At 50.9% G+C, this 24,046-nt stretch overlaps 3 protein-coding genes across 6 annotated transcripts; 1 reads left to right on the plus strand and 2 right to left on the minus strand.

The window, feature by feature from the left end:
* Positions 1-532: 532 nt before the first annotated feature.
* On the minus strand, positions 533-5,831 carry CD2BP2 (CD2 cytoplasmic tail binding protein 2). 3 transcript variants are annotated; one of them, XM_037065436.1, is made up of 7 exons: positions 5,721-5,829; positions 5,097-5,205; positions 3,961-4,093; positions 3,686-3,843; positions 3,150-3,585; positions 2,964-3,070; positions 533-2,881 (listed from the first exon to the last, which is right to left on the minus strand). In XM_037065436.1, the coding sequence occupies exons 2-7, from the start codon at positions 5,172-5,174 to the stop codon at positions 2,771-2,773; spliced, it is 1,023 nt and encodes a 340-aa protein (XP_036921331.1). In that variant the 5' UTR covers positions 5,175-5,205; positions 5,721-5,829; the 3' UTR covers positions 533-2,770. The 3 variants fall into 3 exon arrangements, with proteins under 3 accessions (XP_036921331.1, XP_036921332.1, XP_036921333.1); XM_037065437.1 differs by lacking the exon at positions 5,721-5,829 and adding an exon at positions 5,300-5,702; XM_037065438.1 differs by lacking the exon at positions 2,964-3,070 and having other exon boundaries at positions 533-2,928; positions 5,721-5,831.
* Positions 5,832-7,629: 1,798 nt separating this feature from the next.
* TBC1D10B (TBC1 domain family member 10B) lies at positions 7,630-18,215 on the minus strand. Its single transcript, XM_037065439.1, has 9 exons — positions 16,982-18,215; positions 13,985-14,084; positions 13,578-13,685; positions 13,380-13,486; positions 10,237-10,351; positions 10,073-10,138; positions 9,685-9,874; positions 9,201-9,355; positions 7,630-9,122 (listed from the first exon to the last, which is right to left on the minus strand). Exons 1-9 carry the CDS (start codon positions 17,905-17,907, stop codon positions 8,499-8,501), a joined length of 2,391 nt encoding a protein of 796 aa, XP_036921334.1. The 5' UTR covers positions 17,908-18,215; the 3' UTR covers positions 7,630-8,498.
* A 387-nt stretch (positions 18,216-18,602) lies between these two features.
* Positions 18,603-23,894, plus strand: MYL11 (myosin light chain 11). 2 transcript variants are annotated; one of them, XM_037065443.1, is made up of 7 exons: positions 18,603-18,656; positions 22,136-22,228; positions 22,477-22,552; positions 22,760-22,864; positions 22,954-23,032; positions 23,557-23,605; positions 23,696-23,894. In XM_037065443.1, exons 1-7 carry the CDS (start codon positions 18,618-18,620, stop codon positions 23,798-23,800), a joined length of 546 nt encoding a protein of 181 aa, XP_036921338.1. In that variant the 5' UTR covers positions 18,603-18,617; the 3' UTR covers positions 23,801-23,894. The 2 variants fall into 2 exon arrangements, with proteins under 2 accessions (XP_036921338.1, XP_036921340.1); XM_037065445.1 differs by lacking the exon at positions 18,603-18,656 and adding an exon at positions 21,426-21,529.
* Positions 23,895-24,046: the final 152 nt, after the last annotated feature.

Raw genomic sequence — 24,046 nt, forward strand, 5'->3', positions numbered from 1 at the left:
GAGATTTCGTTAATAGTAATTACCATACAGCCATACAATGGAATATTATCCAGCAATAAAAAAAATACTGTTATAATCTTGAAAACATGCTAAGTGCAAGAAGCAGACACATAAAACACAAAGGCCACATATTGTATGACTCCATGTGTATGAAATGTCCAGAATAGGCAAATCTACAGGAAGAGGAAGAAAATTAGTGGTTGCCAGAGACTGGAGGGTAAGTGGGGGCAATGAGGAGTGATGGGAACTGTAATGGGTGGGGCTGCCCTTAGCGTAGGCAAAAATGTACTAAAATTAGACTGTAGCAATGATTGCACAACACTGAATAGACTAAAAACCACTTTAAATGGGTGGATCTCTCAGTAATTTTGTTAAAAATAATAACATTGATTCATTAGTTGTAGCAAGTGTGCCACCCAAAGGGGGAAACTGAGTACTCTCTATACCACTTTTGTAACTTTCTGGTAAATCTACAAAACTATTTATAAAATGCTTATTTAAAAATTTATACACACATATATAGTTTTTTTAAAAAGCAAGGGAGTTTTGTATTGATAGGGGCTCGAGAGAGTCGTGGCCACAGGGAGCACGTGGCAGTACTCTCGAGGGGGAGAGGCGCACAGAGGTTGGGGGTGTGGGCAGTTTCCGATTGGGGCTGTAAGAAACTACCACAAACTCGATGGCTAAAAAACAGCATGTTTTATTATCTTAGAGATGTAGCCCTCAGAAGTCCAAAATGATTTTCGCTGGGCTAAAGTCCTATCAACAGAGCTGCATTTCTTTGTGGAGACCAGACAGAATCCTTTTTTCTTGCCTTTTCCAGCTCCTACACATGACCCTTCCGTCCTCAGAGCCAGCAGCAGTGTAACATCTCCACCCACCTCTCCCTTCGCCCCTGCTGACTCCCTCTCCCCCCCACAGGACCATGATTTCACTGGGCCCACCTGAGCATCATTCATTTCTGTAAAAGCCCCCTTTGCCTTGTAAGGTCACATACTCATGGGTTCTGAGGTTGAAGATGTGAATATCTCTGGGCGGCAATTATTCTGCCCACAGTGTCACAGGGAGGTGAACACAGGAAAAGGCTTTGAGGGGAAGGAGGTCGGCTCTGGACAGGTGGGACCTCCGGGGTAGCTGTCCTTGGCTTCCACTCATTCACCAAACACTGAGCACCTCCCATGATTTAGTCACTGGGGAATATAAAGGTGAACACTCTATTTCATTGGTCTTAAGATACCTGCTTTTTACTTTTGAACACTTCTGAACTCAGGATGCAACTTTTAATCAATAACATATAGGTACATGAAGTGAACCATCTTGCAACCAAAGGCGTCGGGTAGTAAATGAAAACCAGGTCTGGCTTAGCACTAGAATGAGTCTATTGTATAAGTTGGAGACGTCACCAGAACATCAGGTAATCCCACCCCACCTCACCCATCTTCCCTAGTTCCTGGCCTGGCTCCTCACACCCTGGGGCTCCTAGGTGTCCCTCGGCTCTGGTGCTCAGCTCTCCTTTAACTGACGAACTCCGCCAGAGCCCTGGCCACACTCTTGATCAGCTACACCACCACAGCGGGATCTAGGATCTGGCCCCTCCCCAGGGATAACCTTACTCATGGGAGTCAGGCCCAATGGTTCTCCAGCTGGCCAACATTTTCCACATTGGAAACACCTGGGAGTTTTTTAAAAGCCTCCAACCTCCAGGCCACTACCCAGACCAATCATTCAGATTCTCTAAGCAATAATTTTATAGCTCCCCATGAAATTCCAATGGACAGCCAATGTGGAAAAGTAGAGGAATCAACCTAACTTGGTGCCCAGGTGAGGAGAGGCCGAGGGCAGCACTAGTGGGATGGGGTGATGGTAGTGTCAGGTCCAGGCTATCCAATCATGCCTGTCTGCCTCCCTCCTCACCACTCACACCCCCTGGGAAGGGACCAACCCAGTTATCTCAGTTCCCTCAAGGCACTAGCCCTATGCTAGGCACACTGTGGGAGCCCAGGAAACTTGAACTTTAGAACCTCAAACACTAGGCAGAAAAGACCTGGTACCAAGAAAGTCTGAAAAAAGAGCCCATCTGGGCCAGCCCTCTGATTCACTGAGTAACCTCCAGTGAGGCAATACCCCTTAGTGCCTGCTCATTGGACAGTTGCCCCAGATGGCCTTGACGGGTCCTCCAAGTGCCAGTGCTGAGTCTTCATTTCACTTAAAGAGCTTGAGACAGTGGGGAGCCAGTAAATACCAGGCTTCTTGCTCACACCCAACAGATATCCCAGCCTTCAAGGCCTTAAGTCTCCACTTCAGGGGCTCTATGCTGTACTGGCTACAAAGACAGAGACCCTGAGGTCCTAAATGCCAAAGACCTAAGAACAGCAAAACAGGAACCCCCAATACTAGAGAATGATGTGTGAGTGAAGGGATTTTTAGATGGTGAGCAGAGTCTAGGTTAGGAGGTCACAAGCCACCTGACAGCCCTGGCTCTGCCCCTAGGAGTGGTAAACAAAGACGAGATGGTTCAAGGGACCAGAAACTCCTGAAGAGGAACTTCATGAGGAAACACTCAAGGACAAAGGCAAATCCAAAGGGGTTGAAGAGGTCCCTAGCTTCTGGCCATCAGCACAGCCAAGGACCTAATACACAACTAAAGGCTTTTATTAGGAAAGGAAAAATGACTGAAAAGTGGCCCCCAATAAACTCACTGCCTGAGACAGCTGGGGCTCCCTCCAAAGAGTCCAGAAAAGAAGGGACACCAAATTGGCTCTCAGAAGACTCAGGTGTAAAGGTCAAAGTCAATGCGTTTGGAGTTGTAGAACTGTCCACCAGGGGGATCCAGCTTCCGGCAGTAAACACCGTCAGGGAAGTAGCCTTCATTCACCCAGGTCTGCAGGAAGAGAAGGTAGAACTGGAGCAGGACTGATGGGGTAAGGGCTGGGCAGAAAGAAAAGAGGCAGAAAAGGGCTTACCTGCATCTGGGTGCTGGTGAAGGGCCCGTATAGCTCAGCATCCCCTGTGTTCTCCCACTTATATTCCCACATCACATCCTCTAGACCGTCTCCTGGAGACTCTGCTTCTAAAATAACAGGGAAGCCATTTGGGCCTCAAGTGTCCTGCTCCTGCCACAACACCCCCCCTCTGCCCTCAAATCTCACCTCCTCTCTGGACAGGGGTTGGGGTCTCCAGCTCTCCCTCTGCCACTTCCTCAGCAAACATGTCCAGAGAAGGTTGGGATATGGGGTCAGGGGGTCCCTGGGTCCGGCACCCCAACCCCTTCAGCTGCATGGCCAACCGTTCTCTTGTCTCCTGATAAACGCCAAGGTTGCCCCGAGCCACCATTTGGTCAGCCAACCCAGAGAGCCGGTCCAAGCGCTGGGGGGAACTTGGCCGTCCAGTTCCCTTGCTGCCCCCTTTGCCCCCTCCTCTGGCTCCCAGACGCCTCAGTGCCCCAGCCACTGTCTCTCTCGGCAACAGGAGCTCCAGAAGGCCCTCAAGGAGGGCTTGGGCACTCATTGGTGTCTGGCCCAGGCTGTCCTCCTCCTCTGAGTCTGACCGTGAGTGCTGATCAGGTGGCCGCTCCCTGATCTTCACCTGTAATGTGAAAATACAGGGGTTATTTCCCACAAACTATTGGCAGGGCCCAAGCACTTGCTGCCTCCAGGCTCCAGCCATGCTAGCCCCTGAGCCACACCCAGTCAATGTTGTCCAGCCAGCTGTCTCGGATCTGGGCATCCCGGTTCAGGAAGTAGTTGCCATCTGCATCAAAGTGGCCTTCTTCCATCTCTTCCTGTAGGTTGAAGGGTGTGATACGCACACCTCCTTCACTGGGAAGTGTAGCTGCTTCCTGACCTGCACCAAAGACACAGGCATCCATGCTAGGCATGCAAAAGAGACAGGAGCCTCCTTTGCCTACAGTCCCAGAAGCCTATTTGTTCCCCCAAGAGTCAATTCTTAGGTATAGCTCACCTTCCACATCCTCTGAGGCCAAGATGTCATATTTGCTGGACCCCTCATCATCATCCTCCTCATCGCTGTCCAAAGAATGTTTGCCTTTGAAGCGGCTTCCAGGACCCCCTGCCCCAGCCACAGGATCCACCAGCTGTGAGCAGGAGCCGGACAGTCCACAGATGCAGGTTACTGGTTATTGAAGGGAACCAAAGTTTTGCCACCCTAAAGCTGCCTTTTTGGAATATTAATTTTAAGCTGGTGTGGCTCAGTGGATTGAGTGCCAGCCTGTGAAAGGTCGCCAGTTTGATTCCCAGTCAGAGCACATGCCTGGGTTGCAGGCCAGGTCCCTAGTTGGGGGCTTGTGAGAGGCAACCGATCGATGTACCTTTCACACACTGATGTTTTTCTCCCTCTCTTCCCCTTTCTCTAAAAGTAAATAAATAAATAATAAAAAAAATAATAAGTGAGAGGAGACTCAAAAAGAACCTCTGACCTCCCCTCCTTTCCTGTCCAAGAGATTCAGAAAGAAAAACCCACTATGGGAAGGAAATCTTAGCCTGTTCACCTCAGTCTAATTTGAATTAAGTATGGTGAACAATGGGGCGTTACACAAGAGCCTTTAAGGTAAATATTCCCTGTGACCCACTGTGTCTTGAGTTGCCTAGCAAGAATTTGCCTGCCATGTGTGTTCTTCTCTTCCTCAACTGTAAATTGCTGATTGTCACTTCTGAAATCTAAGACCCCATTCGCCATTTTTACTCCTTTGTCCAAAATGTCACATATACTTAATGTTGCCTGACAGTCCCTGGAATTTTTATACTTAATGCGAATGTCCCATGTGCATGTATTAAAATCCGATTTCCCCGTTAATCTGTCTTTATTAATTGACTATTGGCTCAGGTAAAACAGGTGAATGGTAAAGTATTAATTTTTTCTTAGCACCCACACTATTCCTCAAAATGCTCTAAGATCTGGACTCAAACTGAAAATCCTCCAACTCAATTTCTGAAGAGAACATGGAAAACTAGCCCTTTTGACTCTTTCTTTCGTTCTCAAAGCTTTTTCCCTCTTCTGGCTACTAGAAGAAAACAGGAACTAGATCCTTTTTTCTCCCCCTCACTCTTCCCTAGAATGTAGGAGTCTGGCCTCCTCACCTTCTTCTTAGGGACATTGATTTCGTCCTCATCATCCTCGTTTCCCACGCCTTGAAAGGTCACTTTCCTCTTTGGCATGACTGGACAGAAAGGTCTTCCCCAAACTGAGCTGAGGAAAAGGTTGCAGATTAAGGGAACTAGGCGAGGAGGATACTCACCGCGAGAGGGCCCCCTGCTCAACAAACATTTTCCCAAGTACGTACTAGATCCAGTTTGTGAGGGGAAGGAACACAGAATCAGGGACCGAAAGGGGAGTTGGCAGCCAAGAGGCCCCCGGGACCTGTTTTGACAACCAAAAGGGTTGCTGGAGCAGCGTCTGATAAGTGGACGCCTGGAGGAGCTCTCATAGGCACCCCCACCCTTGACGAAAGGAGACAAGCTTCCCCTAATAACCAGCCGCCGAAGTCCTGGGCACGACTCGATCCGCGGGCTGACGCCTGCTCCTCCACCCACAGCTCCCTCGGACCCTGTGAGGCACCAGCGGACCCAGGACTTCACTCCCTTGCCGCCCTGCCCCGTACTTCCAACTCCGCGGGTGACCCCCAACTGTCTCGGACTATGTGTACAAATTAGAGAGGAGACAGAGCCACAGGGATTTGAGCAGTCCCACTGGCGCACGCTCACCTAGGAAAGAACCCAGGAAAGGCTGCGAAAGGAAAAAGGAGCTGCTTTCGCCAGGGTTACATCCGGGGCACAAGGCCGCCATCACCGGAAGAGAGCTGCGGAAAGTGCTGGGGAAAGCCGGAAGTGACTTCACTCCTGTGAGACGACTTACTGAAAGAGCGGGCGGGGGTGTGGAATGAGCGGGAGAAACACCGTCTTACTGAAGGAGCGGGCGGGAGTGTGGGATGAGCGGGGGAAGCACCGAGGTCCCTTCCCAGAAGTGACGTGAGCGAGAGTGAGTAGAGGGGATGTGTAAACATTTAGACCCTCATCGGATAAGCGAGATGGCCCGAAGTGGTTTTGGTTCCCTCTCACAATAGAGGCTCTGGGGAGAATTGGAGCGCACTCTACTTTTAAGGGGCGCCCAGGATCATGGTGGAGAGCAAAATCCGAGCAGGGCCAGTGGGCTTCTGTCCTAGTTGCCCTTTCCAAGGTTGCGGCACCTTTCCCCAAGGTTGGCCAGAGGCTTTACGCCCCTCCAGCTTATTGGAAATCCTATTTTCCCACTCAGCGTTCAGTTGTCTGCCCTCTCCTAGCCCAAGGTACAGTCTCACCCCCCTCTCAGAAGGCAGGTCCAGTTCCGATGGCCCGCCTGGAGGATCCTGACCACTATGGGGCACTTAGGAACAGAGCTCCCTTTAGGACCTAGGGGTAGTCATTTACCCTTCGCCTGTACCCTGGGCGAGTTCCTGATTTCTGAGGTGGAAAAGGCCATTAAAGGGGGAGGTTGCAGTGGCACCTGTGCCCAGAGTCCCTTGTGCCCCGATCTCAGATAGGCCTGGAAAAAGGCACAAGAGCTTCTCTCTCCAACCACAGCCACAGAATAAAGCCCCTCTTAGCCCCAGTGGCCCCTGCCCAGGTTCTGTATTCTGACCCAAGAGGCTATGCTGGAGTAGGAAAGTGGGAGGAGTGGGTCTCAGAGTTGTGCGGACACTTCCAGCTCTCTAGGACACTCCAATTCTGATACCCACTAGGCTAAGCTGTAGCCAGGAAGAGCCTACTGAAACCATAGGAGGGCAGCATGGGGGTACCCAGGGTAATAAGATGGACCACCCCTCTCCTGCCTTCAGTGTTTCTTCTAGATTGTACTACCATGAAACTGTACTGAAGTCTGTGCCGTTTCTTTTGTGGGTACAGAACACCAGCTCCAAACCAGGAGGGCATCTTGCTAAAGAAAAGGGCTGGGTCCTAATTACCAGCTACCAGAGCTGCTGATTCATCCGCTGGGGGAACCTCCTCTCCTACCAGGAGCAGGCAGACCACACACCCTTGGGCTTCATCCTTTTGGAGAACTGCCAGGTGGAGCCATGCCCTGGAGCCCCAAAAACCTATTCCTTTAGCACCCTGACCCCCAAGGCAGCAGGGCTATAAGCTGGCAGCAGAAAGCCAGGAGCTGAAAGTTTAGCTGTGGACTCTGGAAGCAGCTGGCTGCACCACCCCCTGCCCCCCCCAAGCCCCCCCCCCGGCCCCCCACACACACACCGAGGCCCAGTACCAGCAGCTATGCCAGGCAGCTGGCCAAGAGCCCAGCTCATGCCATCCCTGCCCCTGGACTGTGGCTTTCTAGCCACCCCAGTCCCCCTCATTTCCACAAGTGCTGTGGGAAGGAGATCATCCAGATGCTGTATGTGATACGTAGAGGGTTTCAGAGAGCCAGTGATAATGCAGGAAGTAGATCCCAAGCAAGGGTGGAGCAGGAGCTCAACCACTGTTTGTTGATGAACTGAGAGGTGGACCAAAAGCCAAGAGGTACCTTACCTGTCAAAACCAGCCCAGTGCTTCAATAGATCTGGCACACTCATGGCTCGCTCCCTCCCTCTCTCGTCCTTATCCCAACCCCCCTCATCAAATAACAAGGCAGGAGACAGTCCTAGGTACAATAGCAGGTTCTTTTCTGGTTTCTCAAAGCGCTGCACAGGGTGGGGGCAGATACAGAAGAGAATGTAAACATTGGGTTCCACCCCCTGGAACTCAAAACAGACTCTTTTCCCAGATAGGGGCTGGAGTCTTGGAAGGGAATAAGGTGAAAAGTGAAAGTCCTGATGTGAGGCAAAGCAGGGGGGGCCTCAGAATAGAGGAAAGTGGGTGAATGAGAGCAGGAGGGTGGTGAGCAAGGAAATGGGGGACATTTCCTGTTCCAGTGCATGTCCCCTTAAATAAACTAAGAGTGCAAGAACATTGTGGAAGGAGACCCAAAGGACGGAAGATAGAGTTAACAGCCCTACTCTGGGCCAGCCAGGTCCTTTGTACATAATTACAACAGAGATGTCCAGAAGTCAAGCAAGGAGGGCCCTGGCTTGCTTGACTTCTGGGGGAGGCAGGCAGTACTGAACAGAAAAAAAGAAAAAACAAAACAAAACAAAACCCCACCAGCTCCACTTCATGGGTAATGGGAGCAACCAGAGTATAAGAATCTGAAAACTGCTAACTCTCATTGCCAAGAGTCACCTTGTGGTGACAAAAGGCCAATCAGGACAGCACCTGGGAAGGGACTTCAAAGGGAACTGGGGCAGGAGTGACAGACCCCAGCTAGGCCTAACTCGAGACTTGTTCAACAGCTGCCTAAGGGAAATGCAGCTGCCCCATGCACTCTGACTGTCCTGGCGGTGTAAGGATTGCAGTTGGCAAGGAGACAGGAATCAAGCCACTTTCCTCAGAAAGAGGGACAGCCTGCTCAAAGGCCTGCTCTTGGCTGAGGGACAAAGGGGTGGGGCATAAAGTCCAGCCCCAGGGCAAAGGTCAGAAATAAGCATCCTGCCGGGCCTCAGAGGCTGAGGACCTATCCCCACCATCCTGGGGGGGTGGGGGCCCATCTGCCTTTCGACGCAGTGAAAGCTTCCTGCCTTGGGCTTTCTTCTCCTGCTTCTGCCGTTCCTTCTCCTGCTCTTTTTCCCACTTCTGCCGCTCCTTCTCCCGCTTCTCCCTCTCTTTCTCCTGTTTCTGTCGCTCCTTCTCACGTTCCTTTTCCTGTTTCTGCCGTTCCTTCTCCTGCCTCCGGGTCTCCTTGCCAGGACCCAGTGGGGTGCTGTTACCAGTAGGCGAAGGAAGGGATGGATGCAGTCCCTCAGCGGTGACCACAGGCCCTGGGACAGGCCCAGCACTGACCTTGTGGGGAGGTGGGGGTGGAGATGGGGCCACTCCAGCAGCCAGAGAGCCTCGGCTCTTGAGGCCAGTGAGGCTAAGGAGGCTAGAGGAGGGGCCAAGAGGTGGCTGCTGCCACCGGCGCTCCTCATGGATGGCTCGGGAGCCGTGTAGTCTCCGTGAAGGACGATATTGTAGCTCTCCCCGGGTTTCCCGCCACTTCTTGAGCTGGGTTGTGTTTTCTCGTTCAATCAGTGCTTCTGTCACTGGGAGGTTAGTCACCTAGATGGAGAAGAAATGGGTACTAGAATGCAGATGAGGTGAGGGTGGCTGGAAGTAAGTGTGGAGGCCAGGGCCTACCTCATGCACCAGGAAGTCCTCCTGCATGCACTGCTGGGGCAGGTTGCGCAGTTGCTCCATGGTTTCATACATGCCCTGGCAGGAGCGCAGCTTCTCCACTGAGCCCAGTGTGTGGCGCAGCAACACCAGGGCCACCCGGAAAATGATCTTTACACCTGCATTATCAGAGAAAAGGCAGCACAGGTGATCATGCCTAGGATCTCTGCCTGTCCCATTTAGGAGGAACAGAACTCCCATCCAACTCCCATCCCTGTCTACTGACAATCTTACAGATGAGAAAACTTAGGCCCCAAGAAGGGAAATGAGCTGCCATGGGTCTCAGGTTCCTGGGAGGGAGAACAGGCTCTGGATTGGTGGCAGAGCCAAGACCAGGTCCATTTCCAGCCCCTAGACCCAACAAGCAGGCCTTCTATCAGCAGACCACCACCTGGCAGGCACCATGAAAATCCCAACCCTCTCATGGCCTGAATGGCTACAGATATACCTTCACAGAAGAACATATCCCAGACACGCAGCACAGAAGCCCAGGGCAGGGTGCGGGCAAAGATGCACATAAACCATTCTGTCATGTAGAGAACGGGGTCAATGCGCTGCCGCCGTAGGTGCCGGTGTGCCAGTGGGGAGGCCCGGCGCAACAGTGCAAAGAAGATTTCTCCATCCAGCTGAATGGCCTCCTAGAAGTGAGGCGAGCCATGAGAAAAGGCCTGCTGCGGCCCCTTGATGTAGAACTAGATCAAGCAGGGGATCCTCGCCTCAGTAGGAGAGGCCCAGAGCAGAAGGACAAAAGGGAAGAGGATGGGGCAGGACAAGGACCTCCATGCAGCCTTGGGGAAAAGTCACAGCCCTATTATACCAAGCCTCCAGACACTCACCAGCCCTGCACTGTAGTAACCAGGGAGGTACTTGTCGCAGATCTGCACCAGGCACCAAAAGGCTTGCTGAGAAGGATAAGAACAAAAAGGAAGGGATGGGGCCTGAGAAACAAAGCAGAAAGATCCTCCCATCTCCTCCCCAACCTGGACCAGAGTATGCTGACCTCAGCAGGCATGTGCATGAGCAGCACTGCAGCCACTGGGGCCTGGGCCTGGCAGTAGCCCTCGTCAGGCCGGTAGATAGTGTAGGCCTTAAGGATTCGATACAGGTCCTGTTGCCTGTGGGTATTGGGAAAGACCATGAGGGCAATCACAAGAGTTGGGAGCTCTCTGACGCAAACTAAACTTGCCGCGCCACCAGCCCCAGCCAAGCCCTCCCCTAAATCTAATTCTAGATTAACCTCAGAGCTTCACTACCACACACCTCCATCTCCCTTCCTAGCCCTGCCTACTGAACTCAAACCAAAGACTCAGACCACAGTCAAAGCACTCCAGGCTGCAGATTTCCACCCTTGCCTGCACACCCCACATGCTACCTAACATTCCCTAGCAGTCTGTACTTGCTTTCCCTCCATCTGTCAGCATCCCATAAACCTTCTTCAAGGTCATCTTCTTGAGGAAGCTTTCAATATTCACAGTTTTAGTCTTCCTCCAGCATCGTCTGAGTGCTTTTAACACCCCAGAGGAGGGGCTCTCCAGGGCAGGGCCTGCCTAATCTGTCTCTCAGATTTCATTGATGCCCCCCCACCCCAGCATGTCCAATGGGTCCTGGTTCTTAGTGAAGGCTTGGGAAGCCGGCTGTACCTCAGACCCTTCTCTTGTCTCTGCATCCGAAAGAATAAAATCTCTGCCCTAGACCTGCTCGTTTTCCTTGAGGGTACCCCATTGCTATGTCTTGGAATTCCATCCACACAGCCCCACATCAAAGAACAGAAAACCTTCCTTCATTCCTCACGGCTAATCACCAAGTCCCACCAACACTATAACCTAAATTTCATTCATTCTGCTCCTTCTCTCCACCTCCACAGCCATTTCACATTTCAGACCTTCATCACTTAACCAGAAAAAAGTAATGTTTCCCAGAACTCCATCACTTAAGTGTGATCTTCACTTGTGCTTTATCTACATATCATCCCTACCTATTATTCTCCACTTTGCAATAGCACCCATGAAATGGTAGGTTTGACATACTGCTTGTTTCACCTAATACCTGTCTGCTTCTGTGCCCTGCCATCATCTTTTGTGCTATGTGTGAACTGTCTATGATCCTGGCCAAGCACAGCCTTTCCACTTGGGACTGAATCTCATCTCCTCTTGCCTACACAGGCCCCCTTCAGCAACCTTTCCATCTCTCCTGCATCATCAGTTTTTCTCCTTCTACTATATCATTCCTACTGGCATAGTAACGTTCATTATTTCCTTTAGCTTAAAGCAAGTCTCTTGACCCCTTTCCCCACCAAATATTGTATGGTTTCTTTCTTTACCTATTCAGCGAAACGCCTCTAGAATATAAACTCACTGTCTGCAATTTCTTTCCTCCCTTTGCCCAGTCAGGCTTTAACCCCGTCTTCCCCACAACTGCTTTTATCAAAGTCACCAAAGACCTCCATGGTGCTAAGTCCACAGTGCACAGAGGTCCATTTGCAACTTAACTTTACTTGGCCCATCAGCAAAATTCCATACAGCTGGTCCTGAAACCCCTCTTCACTTTGCTTACAGCAGGGTGAAACTCATTTTCACCAGGGGCCACATCAGCCTGGTGGTTGCCTTCAAAGGGCTAAAATAATTTTAGGACTGTATAAATGGAACTACTCCTTAACAATTAAGGAGTTGAAATTACATTTAACCCTTTGAAGGCAACTACCAGGCTGATGTGGCCCCTGGTGAAAATGAGCTTGACACCCCTGGCTAACAGGAATCACACACTCCTGGTTTTCCTTCTAACTCTCCAGCTTCTCTTACTAGTCCCCTTTACTAGTTCATTCTCAGTAATTACTGTTCTTGAAATGTTGGAGCTACAGGGCTCAATCTCTGTGCTTCTTTTCTTATATACACTTGCTGCCTTGCCAACTTCATCTAGTTCCAAGAGTGAGATTTAGTCCCATTGAGAGGCTGACAGCTCTTCAATTTCCAGTTTAAACCTCTCCCCCCAAATCTAGTTGTATATATTGTACATCTAATCCACTTGACATCTCCATCTGGACATCTAATAAACATTTCAAACTATACATTTTTAAAACTGAGCTCCTGATATACTTCCCAAGCCTACTTTTCCCCAATCATATCAGTATATAATAACTCCATTCTTCTAGTTTCCCAGGCCAAAAACCTTGAAAGTCATCCATAACTTCTCCCCTCTCTTTACATTCCACATCTAATCGACTGGCAAATCCTTTTGGCTCTATCATCAAAATATAACCGGAATCCAACCACTTCTCCCCACAGTTCCACTGCTACCATCCTCATCCATCAACCTCCCTCCTGGAACACGGAGAGTGTCCCAACTGGTCTCTCTGACTTTGCCCTTGTTTCCTTACAGGTTACACTCAGCACAGCAATCAGGATGATCCTTTTAAAACACAAGTCAGATCTGGTCATTTATAACCCCAATCTCCATTCACATTCTCTATTCCCCTTTCTTGCTTTAAACTCCTTTTTAATACTTACCATCATTTATTTCACATAAAACGTGCTGTCCTTCATCTTATTGTCTAGCCCCACTAAAATATAAGCCCAATCAGGGCAGGAGTTTTCGTCTCTGGTTCACTGCTATCATCTGTGACTAGAACAGTGCTTAGCAGATAGCACATGCTCATTAACTTTCTGAAAGGATGAACTTATTGATAAAAATATTCATCTGAGAACCACCTAAGATCATCTTGCATATTACTGGGGGGCAGTATGTATACATCTTGAGGAAGCCTGGGATAAAGAACAAAAATTCAAGTGCCTTGGCCCTAAACTGCTTTTTGAGCCTCAGCTCTATGCGACACTGCTGCCCGAACACAACTTACATAACCCCCCAGGCAGTTAAAACTTGTCCCCTGCTCTGTTCCCATCTGGCCTTCAAAACCCAGCCCATGAGCCCTTGATGTGCCTCCCTCTCCCATCCCCTACCATGTACCTCCACCCTCCATCAGAGTTTTCTCCCCAGAACACCTCCTTCAATGTGGCTTAACACTCAATCCATGAAAGATTAGTCTTCTAGAAGTCCTGGAGAGCATGAACTGCTTTCAACCCAGTCCTACATTCATCTGGAGCCTTCAATAAATGTTTGCTAACTGACCCACATGGCCAGGCACCTTACCCATGCCCCCCTCGAGCAGCAAACATCTCATGGAAAGGGAACTGACGGTGTAGGTCCTTCTCAATCACATCCAGCCACTTGGGGTCCCCAGGAGCCCGTTCCAGCTCCTACAGTGGGACAGCAGAAATTACCTCAGGATCTGGGGGTGCTGATGATATCCTTCACCCAGTGTCACATGTCCCCACACCCTGGACGCACCTCAAACTTGCCGGGGTTCTGCTCCAGGAGTTCCTTGCTATTGGACAGATACTGCCAGGCCTTGGCTCTGAGGGAGGAGGGGATCCCCTTCCGGCAACGCAGCTTCACCTAAGGCAGAGTGGCAGGCAGGGGGACAGCTTCAGGACCTGGCCCAGCCTCCAAGTTTTCCCCAGCTGTTCTCAAGTTCCTTGGGACACCCCTCCCACATCCATAGGCTTGACACCACTAGACCTGGCCTGGCCTTCTATCTTTAAAGCTAATCCTCCCCTTGGCCCAAATACCAGATCTCCCCAATGAGGTCCAGAGGGCAGATACTATCATGTTCCTGGGGGCTTCCCCAGAGTACAAGGGCCCACCCTACCCGCCCCCTTGTCCATTGCCCTGCCCACTACTTAGCCTTCTCCAACCTTCTGGAAACGCCGTGACAGCCACTTATCCCAGTTACTGAACATCTCCAGCCATTTGAGCTCCCGCTGTCGAGCCACATCCACTGGAATAGAGCTCTCTCTGCAGGATGGGGGGAGCATGGAAGGGGTCAGTAGCAGTAGTATAAAACCTGGATTGCTAGGGGAAAAGAGGCAAACTACTTCCCCGCAAGACTCAAATAAAAGACTGGACATAAAAGTATTTTGTGAGCTGCCAAACTACAGGATGTCTGGAGACTTGGCTATCCAAGTCCCTAGTTCACCAAACTGAAGACTTTTCCCCTTTGGAAGAGATCTCTGCACAGACATTGTGTTCTGACGTTGGATCTGTATACAGAAGTGTGTTTAAGTCTCACTTCTGACGTCTGTAAGTTTGGGGAGAGAATATGGGGAATTTAAAACCATACTTTGCATTAGACCTGGATCCAAGTTCTAGCTTTACCATTTATTCACTCATTGTGTCACCTTAGGCAAGTCACTTAATCTAATCTCCAATTTCCTCATTTGTAAGATGGAAAAAAAACAGTATCTACCAGAGTTTATATGAAATAACATATAGCAGGGGCACAGTATTACCAATTATTATCCATAAAATAAAATATAGAATATATATACTCCTCTGTCTCCTTAGAAGCAAATGAATTTTCTCCTACCTGACTCGAGATTCCTTGGGCCATTGGCAATTACCTTCACCTCTTCCTCCCTGAAATCATCCCAGATTCCTTGGCAAATAAAGCTTTCCTTACACTGTTTGCCCACTGTTCTGTCAGAGCTTCACATTCAAGATGCCCCATCAGTCTTGAAACAGTTACTTGTAGGACCCAGTACCAGGAGGTGAGTAGAATGGAAGAGCTTGGGTTTCCAGACAGACCTGAGCTCAAATCCTAGTTATGTCCCTTAGAAGTTGGGGTATCCCAACAAGTGATAACCTGAGTTTCTTCCTCATCTGTAAAAAGGGATATCACCACCTACATCACAAAGTTATGAGAAGACTATTGAGAAACTTATAAAGGACAGTTAAATGTAAGGGCTCATTAAATGTGAGTTTCTTTTGTCCTAGAAGCTCCTTAAACAGAGAGAAACTCTCTCATTAATCTCTTAAAGTCACTTCCAAACTCTACTAAAGGCCAGTATGAGTAAAAAAGCTTTCCTGCCCTCAAGAAGGTTACAAGTTACTAAGAAAAATAATTACAATATGGTGTCTAAAATGCAATGACAAAAATGCACAGAAGTACCTACTTAGAGTAGAAAAAGTGGGTATCAGGGAAGGCTTCCTGGAGGGTACATCTGGGGCAAGCCACGAAAGACCGAGTAGAACTCGGCAGGAAAAGAAGGAAAAAGGCATCCCTGACCTAAGTATAAATCAGTTCAACAGGACCACAGCACTAAGTGCATGGTGAGGAGTAGTGGGAGAAAAGACCAGAGAGGTTGGCAGAGCCAGATAATAAGAAGCCTATGTGTAGGCTAAAGCACTTGGACTTTATACTTTGGCCAGTGGGGAGCCCCTAAAAGTTTTTAAGGTATATGGAACCCTGTCAGCCTCACCTCAGTAGATTCTTCCAGCATGGAAGATGGATTTTAGAAGGACAATACTACAAAGCAGAGAAATAGCACCCAGCACAGCACCCGGCACACAAGCAGGGCTCACTAAATCCAATTCAATCCAAGTTCCTAGGGCAGCATGATATTGAGAAGAGAACCACTGGTCCCACAGAGCCGTATTATATGAGTGAGGCAATCCACTCAACTGCTTCTTCATCAGTAAACTGGGTAGAACAACACATTCAGGGAAAACATCAGGGTCATATTTCAGTTTCCTTTCCCTCATAGGACCATGAATGTTGGTGCTCAAAGGTTTTCTGATTATTTTTTTGGATTACAAATCCTGCCAAGAATATGGCCTAGAATATAGGGCTTCTCCCAACACCAGGCAGGTCCCCCACTAACCCCAACAGGCCCAGCCATAACTAAATGCTACTCATTCTTCAAGATTCAGATCAGCATCTGCCGCATTCCCCGACTGGACAAAAGATCCCTTCCCTAGGTGCTTACAAAATCCTGTGATGATCTCTTAAGCTAAATCTAACACACACTGAAACCAAGTATTTAAGTATGCTTCTACCTCCAGAGGATGATCATCTTGAGATGACTATTTTAGCCTTAACATCTTGCAACAGGGCCTGTCACCTGGGTGCTCAGGTGATGCTGAACTGACCAGCAGCTTACTGGGGCACAGGAATGATGGGCAGAATCAAACAAAGAGAGAAGGAAGAAGTCAAATGTGATCACACCCCCACCTCAGGAGTGACTCAGGCCCCTGGAGGGAACTAGGAAAGAGTAAGCTGGGTTGGGGAGGTGAGGAAATGGGGAAGACGCCTTCCCCACCCTCTTTCCCTCACTCAAAACACAAGCCTGCCCTTCTGTCTCACAGAGGAGTCTGGCCTTCAGGGTCTCCCCTCCCTCAATCCAATTTCTCCCCCTCCCCACCCCATCAGACCTAGAGCTATTAGGAAAGTGAAGTGCCTGCTTCACTCCCCAGACTCCTTCCCACTATGGTACCAAAGATCTCTACCAGAATCCCTGCCCAGCCAACCCTCTAGAACATCTGGCCCAAAGCTGGAATTTCATATCAAGCTGGGACAGCCTTAGATATCATCTCACTCAACTTTTCATTTCAAAGAGGAAACTGAGGCACAAAAATGAGGAAGACATCAGCTCAAGGACATACACTAAACGAAAGGCAAGGCTTAGGCTCAAACCCAGAACTCCTGACACCTGCTCTACAAAACAGCGTGCAGAAACTTCACGGTACTCTAGAGCATGCAAGGAATCAAGGAATCTTCAAGTAACCCACACCCACTAATCACCCCTGGATCCTCAGAGGCTGGGCTGCCAGTCAGGTCAAGATGCTTCCTTTTTTCCTTCCCCAAACCTCTGCTTCCCTGAAACAGTCCCATTGGGTGCCCACTGGGTACTCACAGGCTGCCCGAATACTGGCTGCCCCCAAGGAAGCCATACTTGTCCGTCTTCCGCAGGGCCAGCCCATTTATCTCCGAGTCTGAACCCACAGAGCTCACATCATCCACCAAGGACTCCAAGGTCCCAGACATGAGGCTTACGGAGTCCAAGCAGCTCAGAGTGTCCGGGGCCTGCCCTCGAGGCCCAGAAATGCCAGGTCCTAGGCTGGACGTGGAGCCTAAGTCCTGAGAGTTTTCAGTAGGCTCTGGAGCAGGAGTCACCGTCACAACAGCTACCAGAGCCTCACTAGTTCCTGAAGGGCCTGTGCCAGACCCTGAGGGGTCCTCTGGAACCTGTCTTGTTGATGCTGGTGTTGCTACTGCAGCTCCATGTTCACTTGTCACCTCTCCTGCTGTCACTGCTGCAATTGCTGCAGTCATTTCTGAGGCCACTGGGGTTCCCGGCTTGGGGGCAAGCGGGGGTTTGGCGGTCAGGGCTCCAGGAGCCATTCTGGAAGGGGTCCTGGTGGAGGTACCTGGTCCAGAAGTGGGTGAGGTTCTAGTCTCCTCGGTCTTAAGAGACTCTGCCCCTACGGCCAGAGCCATCGACGTCTCCTCTCTTATTACTGTCGTGGGCTCCAGAGACTCCGGTCCGGGAGAGACGTGCGCTTCGGATGAGGCCTCCAAAGTTAGCACCACCACAGTGCTGCCCGTGACCGTGGGGGCCGAGACCAGGGCCGAGGTCTGGGTCGGCCCGGGTATCCAGGCAGGCCGTGCCTCCCCGGGGGCCACCAGGGTGACCGGGGCTGAGGTGGCCGTGGTCACTGGCGGCCCCGGGGCAACCACCACGACGGGCCCGGCCCGGGAGCCGCGGGGCGGCGGCGAGGGGGCCTGGGGGGCGCCATGACGGCGCGGCGGGGCCACAAGCGGCGCCGGGCCCGTCTCCATGGCTGCCGGCCACCCCTCACATCCCCCCGCCCCACCCCGGCCCGGACGGCCACAGAAGGCGCCGCCCCTCAGGCCGCTCCGCGCTACCAGCCGAGGTAGGGGAGGTGAAGGGCGCGGCCCGGGCGGGGGCGGCGCACAGGTTGTCACTGGACACGCGGAAGCGGCGCAAGGATCCGGGGACGCCTAGGCGCCCGGGTCTCGCTCGCGCCTTCTCACCCCTAGAGCTCGTCGCCGCCGCCCCCTCCCTCCTGCTTCACGCAAGCGGCCAACCTCGCGCCTGCGCACACGCCCGGGTACCGGCTAAGCTGCCAGCTTTTCACGCCTGCGCGCGGGCCGTCCCATCGCGCTTCTTTTTGCTCCCGCCTCGTTATAGGACTTGGACGAATAATAGGAGAGAGGGAACTGGGTTTCTGCCAATCGTTGGAAGGGTGGGTGAGGTTGAGGTGGGAAGAGGAAATGGAAGAAAAGTAAAAGACCAAAGAGAGGGCGAGTAAAGGCAGGAGGAGGCGGGATGAAGAAAATAACTAATAGAAAAGCAGAAAGCTGAACCTCCTAGCCAGTAACAATGGTGGAAGAGTGAATGACCGCAGCAGGAGGCGGGTACTATGAAAGAACATGGGGGCTTAGCTAATAGGAACGGTAAAAAAGCAGCCAATGAAAAAAGGAACAGTGACGTCTATTTAGGCGGTGACAGACAGCATCCTCAGTCAATGGGAAGAGATGGGAAATTCTTCAGTTCTCCCAAGAAGGTCAGAAGGAATGACAGCTGGGGAGGGGTTGAGGGACGGGCTAAATTTGCGATTAATTTACCTTATCAGCCAATAAGCGCATTCTCTCACTTTAGCAACAAAGGGGTAAAATAACTCACTGTCTCAGCCAATGGCAGTACCCAAAGAGTGCTGCCAGCAGGCGGTGCCAGCTCAGGGATATCTGTGACAACCGGAGACAAGCGCAAGAGGCGGGTGACAGCTGGGGACATCGCGAAGAGACGGGAGCCGGGAACAGTAGTGAAGCCCTTAGCCAATAAGAGTGCTGTTCTGCCCTCCCTGAGTCCTTTCTGGGTCCCCATTCTCCACCCAGCTACCGATCCCCGCCCCCACTCTTGTGGTATGTAAGACCCTGCGCTCTAACGTAGAGAAAATGCCCTGATCCGGGACTCTCCACCTCCACTGTCTCTGATTCCCTTCCAGCCCCTCAACCAATCCTAACACTTCAAGCCCCGACCACTATAACCAGAGCTCCCACATGATCTAAATGACCTATCTCTTTGAATCTGCCATTTCCTGCGGGAATTCCAAGCCCCAAACGCCTCAATGTGAGCTTCTCCCCAGACTCCAGGCTCCAGTTACTCATACCTCATCCTTTGAGTGTGTCCCATTTAGTGGGGATACCAGACCCCAAACCATGAATTCCCAAAACCTTGAAATCCCATATCTGTGTTCTTACTCTTTCGAGGACCCAAGACCCTTCTATCAACTCCTATCTCCTCATTGCCACACTTCTCTGTGCTCCTCATTTTCTGCTAAGAACCTGGACCCCAATCTTATGAGCGCCCAGCCTAATCCTAGACCACAAACACAAAGTCCTGACTTTCTGAGCTCCTTCTCTGTCTGGCTCCTATTACCCTGAGCCCCACAGTTAGAGGATTCCAATTTCCATAAAGAGTCCACCATCTTGAAATTTCAGTCAGGCCTAACTCGCCAGTTCCTCCTTAGTTTCTAAGTTCTCTGAAGCTCCTTAGACTCAGATCCTGTGAACTCCCATTCAGTGTCTGAGATATACCACTCCTGAGCTCCTTCTCAACTTCCCGATTTCCAGGTGATCCAAGCTTTCTGAACACTTCTCCCATTTCTGTCTTTGGAGTTCTCCTCTTCTCCCAGAACCCAGTAATAAGTGGGCTCTTCCCTGGGCCTGGACCCCCATAGTAACCTTATAAGGTGAAGCAGCTGTCAAATGAGACAGGGAGGGGCCAGTTCAGGAGGCCAAGGGCAGCTACTAAGTTTAGGGTGGTTCCTTCGCTCTTCTTAGAGACAACAGGTGGCTGGGCCCCAGTGCCCAGAAAAGAAAATGTCTTAGAGGCATTGGCATGAGGCTGGAGGAGAGGGAGGGGAGGAGGCACCTTGCTCAGGACATCGGGTCCTAGAGAGAGCAAGAGGAGGTGTCATTGCCAACCTTTGGGCCTCTTGGAGCTTCCTCAGCCACTATTGCCCCTAACCTCTACTGTATGGAGGGGACTGGGGCACTGAGGCCTAGAGGGGTAGGAGAGAGTACCTCAGAGTCGCACAGTCAGCCAAGCTGGTTCTTGCCCAGAATGGAGAGAGAAGCCTCTGACCATTTCAGTCAACCAAGAGGAGGTGACTGACTAGTTTCCTTCTTGGTATCTCTGACTCCTTTCCTCTGAGTTCTAACTTTCATACCAGTATCCAAAGAAATGGTTATAGATTGTCACACTAGACCATGTTCTTCTCCTGTTTCAAACCTGTCCAAGCCTCCCAAGGTCTCAGCTCTCAGCCTGGCATGAAAAGCTCTCCCGTGTTAAAGAAGTTATGAGCCCCTTGAATCCTCTGCTCAAGCTCCATCACAAACCTGGCAACCTGAACATGTCTCATCTTTCACTGCTCCAGGCCTTTGCTCATCCATGCCCTCTGCTTAGCGCACCTGCCCCTCCACATTCACCTGCCGCAGTTCTGTTGGTCTTCATAAAGTCATTCCCATGCTGCAGACAGGGCTGCTGTGCCCTCCACTTTTATGTCACTTTATCCTGTCTCCATGACTGAACTGTAAGATTACCAAGCCAGGGCCTAAGTAATAATTAGGATTCTATTTCACAAAACTATTTCCAAATAGTGTTCACATCAACAAGTGCTGTAAGATGAGACTTACATCTCATTTTATAGAAGGGGAAACTAAGGCGCAGGGAGTTGAATTGCAAAGCCCAAGATGACAGAGTATGCTCTCTGCCCTAAGCTGTGTAGCCTCTTCATACCTACTGACGCCATGCTCTGCGTCTTTCCTCACAAAATCCTCCCTCTCTTTGAAAGTGATAAAGATGACTTCCCTGATCTTTCCATCTTTCAGGTTCCCCAGATGGCTCTCTCACCTTTAAACTCTGCCACTACCCCCACACATACCCACATGTGACTGTGAAATCCAAACGGGAGGAAGGTTTGCCAGAGTGCACCCATAAGGCATAGCACAGCACCCAACACACTATAGATGCTCAATAAATTTACTGGGTTTCCCACCCCCCTCAGGGTTACAGGGGCCTAGTTCATCTCTCTCTGAGCCCTGAGCCCTGGCTTGGGCCCTCTCTGAACTCTCGAATATTTCAGTCCCATTTTGAGACAAAGTACATCCCTTCCTGCTCAGATCCTAGTGAGACGTGCATCCCAAGACTCACTCCCTCCTCCCTCTCTTCCTGGACTCCAGCTGCTGCAGGCCCTCCAAGAAAGGAAAGGTCCTGAGCCAGGCTATTTTGGTATCTGGGGTGGGCACCCACAGGGCTAAGGTTACCTTGGTATGTTAAGGGCTCCCTAGGGCAGGGCTATATAACCCCTAAGGGACTGCTGCAGGCTGACTCTCTACTACTTTCCAGCCTTTCCCCCAGGAGACTGAAGACATGGTGAGAATCCCTCAGCCCCTTCCCCGATCCCTCAGACCTCAGGGCAGCCTTAACCTTTGAAAGAAGGTAGCCGATTCCCAGTCCATCAAGATGAAAACAGATGAATCCTCTCTTTGTGGGTATCACTAATAGGGAGCATATAGAATGTTGGCCTAAAGGACCCAACCAAGGATGATCCACTTACAGGAGCCCAGTCCCTCTCAAAGCACGCTCCATGCCTTCCTGCACTCCATCTTCCTAAAATCCTCTGGGACCAAGCAGGCAAGGATTCCCACTCCCGTTTTATAAATGAGGTGGTAGTTTCATCGAGAATGAGTGAGTGAATCGGGGTCATATAGGAAGTCTGGAACTCACAGGAGGTAGGCTCAGGGCACTGAGAGGAGGAACCTTCCACTTGTTGGGTAGGATGGAGGGGTGGGACTCAAGGGCTACAGAGAGGAATTTGGGGGTGCAACCCAAGCAAACACCCTTAGCAAAGAAGTTGTAAAGAGAGGGAAGCCTAAAGCCAAGTTGCTTCACGAGAATGGACTTAAAGAACCCTAAATCTAATCCATTGCCTCCAGAGAATAGTAGGATCCGGACCATGAGTCTCTTTGCTCCCCCCAGGCACCCAAGAAGGCCAAGAGAAGGGCAGCAGAGGGCGGAAGCTCCAATGTCTTCTCAATGTTTGACCAGACTCAGATCCAGGAGTTCAAGGAGGTGAGTGAAGGGAAAGGGGAGACTGAAGGCTGACCAAAGGCACCTCCCAGTTCCCTTCCCCCCATACCCATGCCCCGGCATGTGCACCTGTTTTAGTGGGAAGAAAAGGGTTTAGGATTCCTTGCTCCCTCCCTTCTTGGCATGTAAGAGGACAACTGGCTGGGGGCCAGAATCTGATCTGCCTGGAGTAAGGATGCTAAAGCCTGGCCATGGGAGACCTAACTCCTCCCTGCCCCTGACCTCCACAGGCCTTCACAGTAATTGACCAGAACCGTGATGGCATTATTGACAAGGAAGACCTGCGGGACACCTTTGCAGCCATGGGTATGCCTGCCCCGACCCCCACCTGTAAATATCCAAGGCTGTAGAGTCTAGGGAATTCAACAACTTTGGGAGCCAACCTTGCTGGCTCCACTCTGGGCCTCAGTCTACCCACATGAAAAATGGGTGTGATGATCTAAATGTATGAGGAGCATTACTCTCTGGACCCAAGACCTCCCTTCAGCCAATCCTTCCCCCACCCCACTCCAGGCCGCCTCAATGTGAAGAATGAGGAGCTAGATGACATGATGAAGGAAGCCAGCGGTCCCATCAACTTCACTGTCTTCCTGACCATGTTTGGGGAGAAGCTCAAAGGTGAATGAAGTGTCCTGGGTCCAAGCTCCCAGCTGCCCCTTCCCAGACCTTTCAGGGATCCTCCAGCTTCATGTGCCCTCTGACCCCAGGTGCTGACCCTGAGGATGTGATCACTGGAGCCTTTAAAGTCCTGGACCCCGAGGGGAAGGGAACTATCAAGAAGCAGTTGTAAGTGATCCCTTCCAGCTGCTTACACACAGAAAGTCTCCCTAAATTCCTACCAAGGGTTAAGCACTGCCAGGGATAATGGAGAAATGAGGACTGTGGACTAGGATTAAATTTTCACAGCATATATGGGTAGAAGCGCAAAAACCAGGAAGCCTTTTCTGTTTGTGTTTGGAAAATCACTGGAAAAATCTAGAAAGACCCTGTTATTTTTAAGACTTTATTTATTTTTAGACAGAGGGGAAGAGAGGGAGAAAGAAAGGGAAACCGTTCAGTGTGTGGGTGCCTCTCGGGAGCACCCCCTCTGGCCTGCAACCCAGGCATGTGCCCTGACTGGGAATCGCACCCTTGACCCTTTGGTCCGCAGGCCACAGGCCGGTGCTCAATCCACTGAGCCACACCAACCAGGGCAGACCGGGTTTTCAAGGCAAAACTGGAAATAGTTTTGCCTCCTCAGCAAGAATGAGGTGGGGGCAAAAAAAATTTACTTGGCCTAACCTCATTTCCTCCATGTCACCTCTCTCTAGCTTGGAGGAGCTACTTACCACCCAGTGTGACCGCTTCTCCCAGGAAGAAGTGAGTGGGGGGCGGGGCAGGTGAAGGGGAGGATGGGGTAGCGGAGCCTAAGGAACCGTTAGGAGACCCAGTCTTGCAATCTTTCCCCAGATTAAGAACATGTGGGCAGCCTTCCCTCCTGATGTGGGGGGCAACGTAGACTACAAGAATATCTGCTACGTCATCACGCATGGTGATGCCAAGGACCAGGAGTAGAGGACCATTTTAAGGCCTCTGCTAGCCATCGCCTTCCTGCCAGCCTGACCCCCACCCTGAGTCGTAATAAAATCGAACTGGTCTTTGTTTCTTATCCGTGGTGCCATCAGTGTGCAATTCGGAGGGACTCAGGTGGGAGGGTGGGCTGAAACACTGCTGGTACCAAGCAGTGCCCAACAAATGAATGGAGCCCTGAATGTGAAGGCCTGAATGAAAACTGCACCCACAGTGTCCGCCGCTTATTCC

Source organism: Sturnira hondurensis, unplaced genomic scaffold (assembly GCF_014824575.4).
Source record: "Sturnira hondurensis isolate 20B ecotype Veracruz unplaced genomic scaffold, ASM1482457v3 Scaffold0015739, whole genome shotgun sequence".
Taxonomy (NCBI): Eukaryota; Metazoa; Chordata; class Mammalia; order Chiroptera; family Phyllostomidae; genus Sturnira; species Sturnira hondurensis.